Raw genomic sequence first — 2,146 nt, 5'->3', positions numbered from 1 at the left:
TCAGGTAAATCTCAACCAGGACTGCTGAGCTTTAATTTTCTTCGTCCTCACGCCAGTTGGGAAATAAAGACTATTCCGATATGGAACCAATTTACGGCGACCCCAGAAATTGTACATATGTACAAACTCTTTATTTTTAACAGTACTCTTATCAGTACTAGTGCTATAGTAGACAAATAAGTTTTCCTCTACTTGAATCACAACTTTATTTTCGACCAAACATATTGGTCTAGACAACTTATACGGAGCCTCAAAATTGTGAAAGGTTATAAACTCCTTCCATTTATCGATTCCCTTTTCCTTCATCCAGATTTGAGCAATTCTCTCTTTTTTGTTGTAGAAGTACAAACATAGCCTTCCTCTCAAAGAAGCGATGTTCATTAACTGAAATTTGTCATCATCACTTTGTCGTTGTTCGGGCTTTTGCATCCTCTTGATCTCGTCGGTTCTTGGATCGAAATACACCAAGTGTGTACTAATCGTGTCGTCGCTCAAAATCCAGTAGGTAGCTCCATCTACGAATATACCTAAACCTGAACCTGTACCATCAATAGTATGGTAATTTGTTCCTAAATTCTTTTTCGTCAAAGAATTGTTGTTACACGAATAAATTGCATATTTCGTTGAGAAAATGAAGACAACCTTAAAATCGCCTGTTCTTTGGTCATAACAAATTCCATAATCCACTATATAATCTTCATGAAACTCATATTTGTATATGAGAAACATCTCACAACGAATTGATGGATTCCACAGAGCGTATTCAACGCGGCTGCCCAAGAGCAGAACGCCGTTACATTCACATAATATAGAGTTGTAGCCATTGGGAATATTCTCCTCGGATATTTTTCCGGCGTCGGATTTTCTAACATCGAAATCAACCAAAGGAAACCCTCTATCAGTACCATCTGCATTCGAGCTTATGAAGATATTATTATTCGGAGAGTTATTCGAGGATTGGAGATGATTCTGAATAAATAAAGGATCGGAGATTATAGAATTCCATAACTTTGAAACTGTTTTGAATCGAAGAAGAGATTTAACAGATGATAATTTTGACAGTATAATTTCGATAATCTCTGGCGGAATATTTGATGGTGTTGTTTTCTCTGATTCTGTAGCCATGTCTGTTTTTTTTTCTTTTTCGTTCTGTTTTTTTGTTTCTTTTTACGGAGCTTTTCGTTATATATATAGGGCTAGGGCTCGACATGCAATTGCCACTTCAAACGGAGATTAAATTACAAACGGACTCTCCGTTAATAAGAGATACACGGAGTCCATTAATTGAATGACACATGTACAAAAGATTTAAGAATTGCACTATAATTCCTATTCAAACTATTTTTTTTAAATAGAAATACTTGTCCTATTCGTATTTTACTTTTCATCTTTTTGTTAATTTAAATTTGTTGAACTACATGAATTTCATGTTATTGTTTTAACTTTTCTCTTTTCTTCCCCGAATCCGATGATAATAAATTTTATGATTGATTTAATTTTTTTAATTATATACTAATTAAAATATAAATTTCTCATGATTGTACTAATAAATTGAAGAACATAAGTTAAGTTAGTATTTAGTTATCATTTCATTTTATACGATATTGATACCATATTGAACTTATACGAGGTTTACTACAATTTATTATAGCGTGGGTAAAGATATAGACATCCTATTATGGATGATTAATTTTTAGAATTAAAATTTTAAATCATAGAAAAATAGAAATATTTTGAGTGTTGGAATTAGCGATTCCCATGGGAATCCGTATTCCCAATAATATGGAAATACCCATTCCTTCTCATCCCCGTCGTATTGGTCATTCCCCACCATCAATGAATGAATACATATACTTATTTCAATAAAATTTGGTACAACTGAAGATTTGACCCAACCCTGTTTGGCTAAGCTTATTTAAAACATCTTATAAGCTCCTACATCTGATAAGATGTTTTAGGAGCTGATAAGATGTTATATCTTATTTTAAAAATTATCTTTTAAGGTGTTTGGATATGTAGCTTATAAGTTACTTTTTGTTTTTATAAGTTGTTCAGGTGTTTGGGAATAAAAGGTCTGTTTATTGCTATAATGACAAAAAAGTACATGACGCCAGTATAATTGTTAAACTTATTTGACTCAAATATT

The 2,146-nt window shown here is 32.4% G+C and overlaps 1 protein-coding gene across 1 annotated transcript; it reads right to left on the bottom strand.

Annotated features, from left to right (window-relative positions):
* Nucleotides 1-1,125, bottom strand: LOC105967740 (F-box/kelch-repeat protein At3g06240-like). The gene has a single exon (XM_012992356.2). The coding sequence runs from the start codon at nucleotides 1,123-1,125 to the stop codon at nucleotides 1-3; it is 1,125 nt and encodes a 374-aa protein (XP_012847810.2).
* Between the last annotated feature and the right edge of the window lie 1,021 nt (nucleotides 1,126-2,146).

The sequence above is a fragment of the Erythranthe guttata genome, chromosome 5, assembly GCF_056151865.1.
Source record: "Erythranthe guttata isolate IM_541 chromosome 5, IM_541, whole genome shotgun sequence".
Classification (NCBI taxonomy): Eukaryota; Viridiplantae; Streptophyta; class Magnoliopsida; order Lamiales; family Phrymaceae; genus Erythranthe; species Erythranthe guttata.
The sequence above is the reverse complement of the archived record's forward strand: the minus strand, read 5'-3'. Positions and strand labels throughout refer to the sequence as shown.

Excerpts from the sequence above, each read along its gene's own strand:
- LOC105967740 (XM_012992356.2), bottom strand. The coding sequence starts at position 1,125 with ATGGCTACAGAATCAGAGAAAACAACACCATCAAATATTCCGCCAGAG.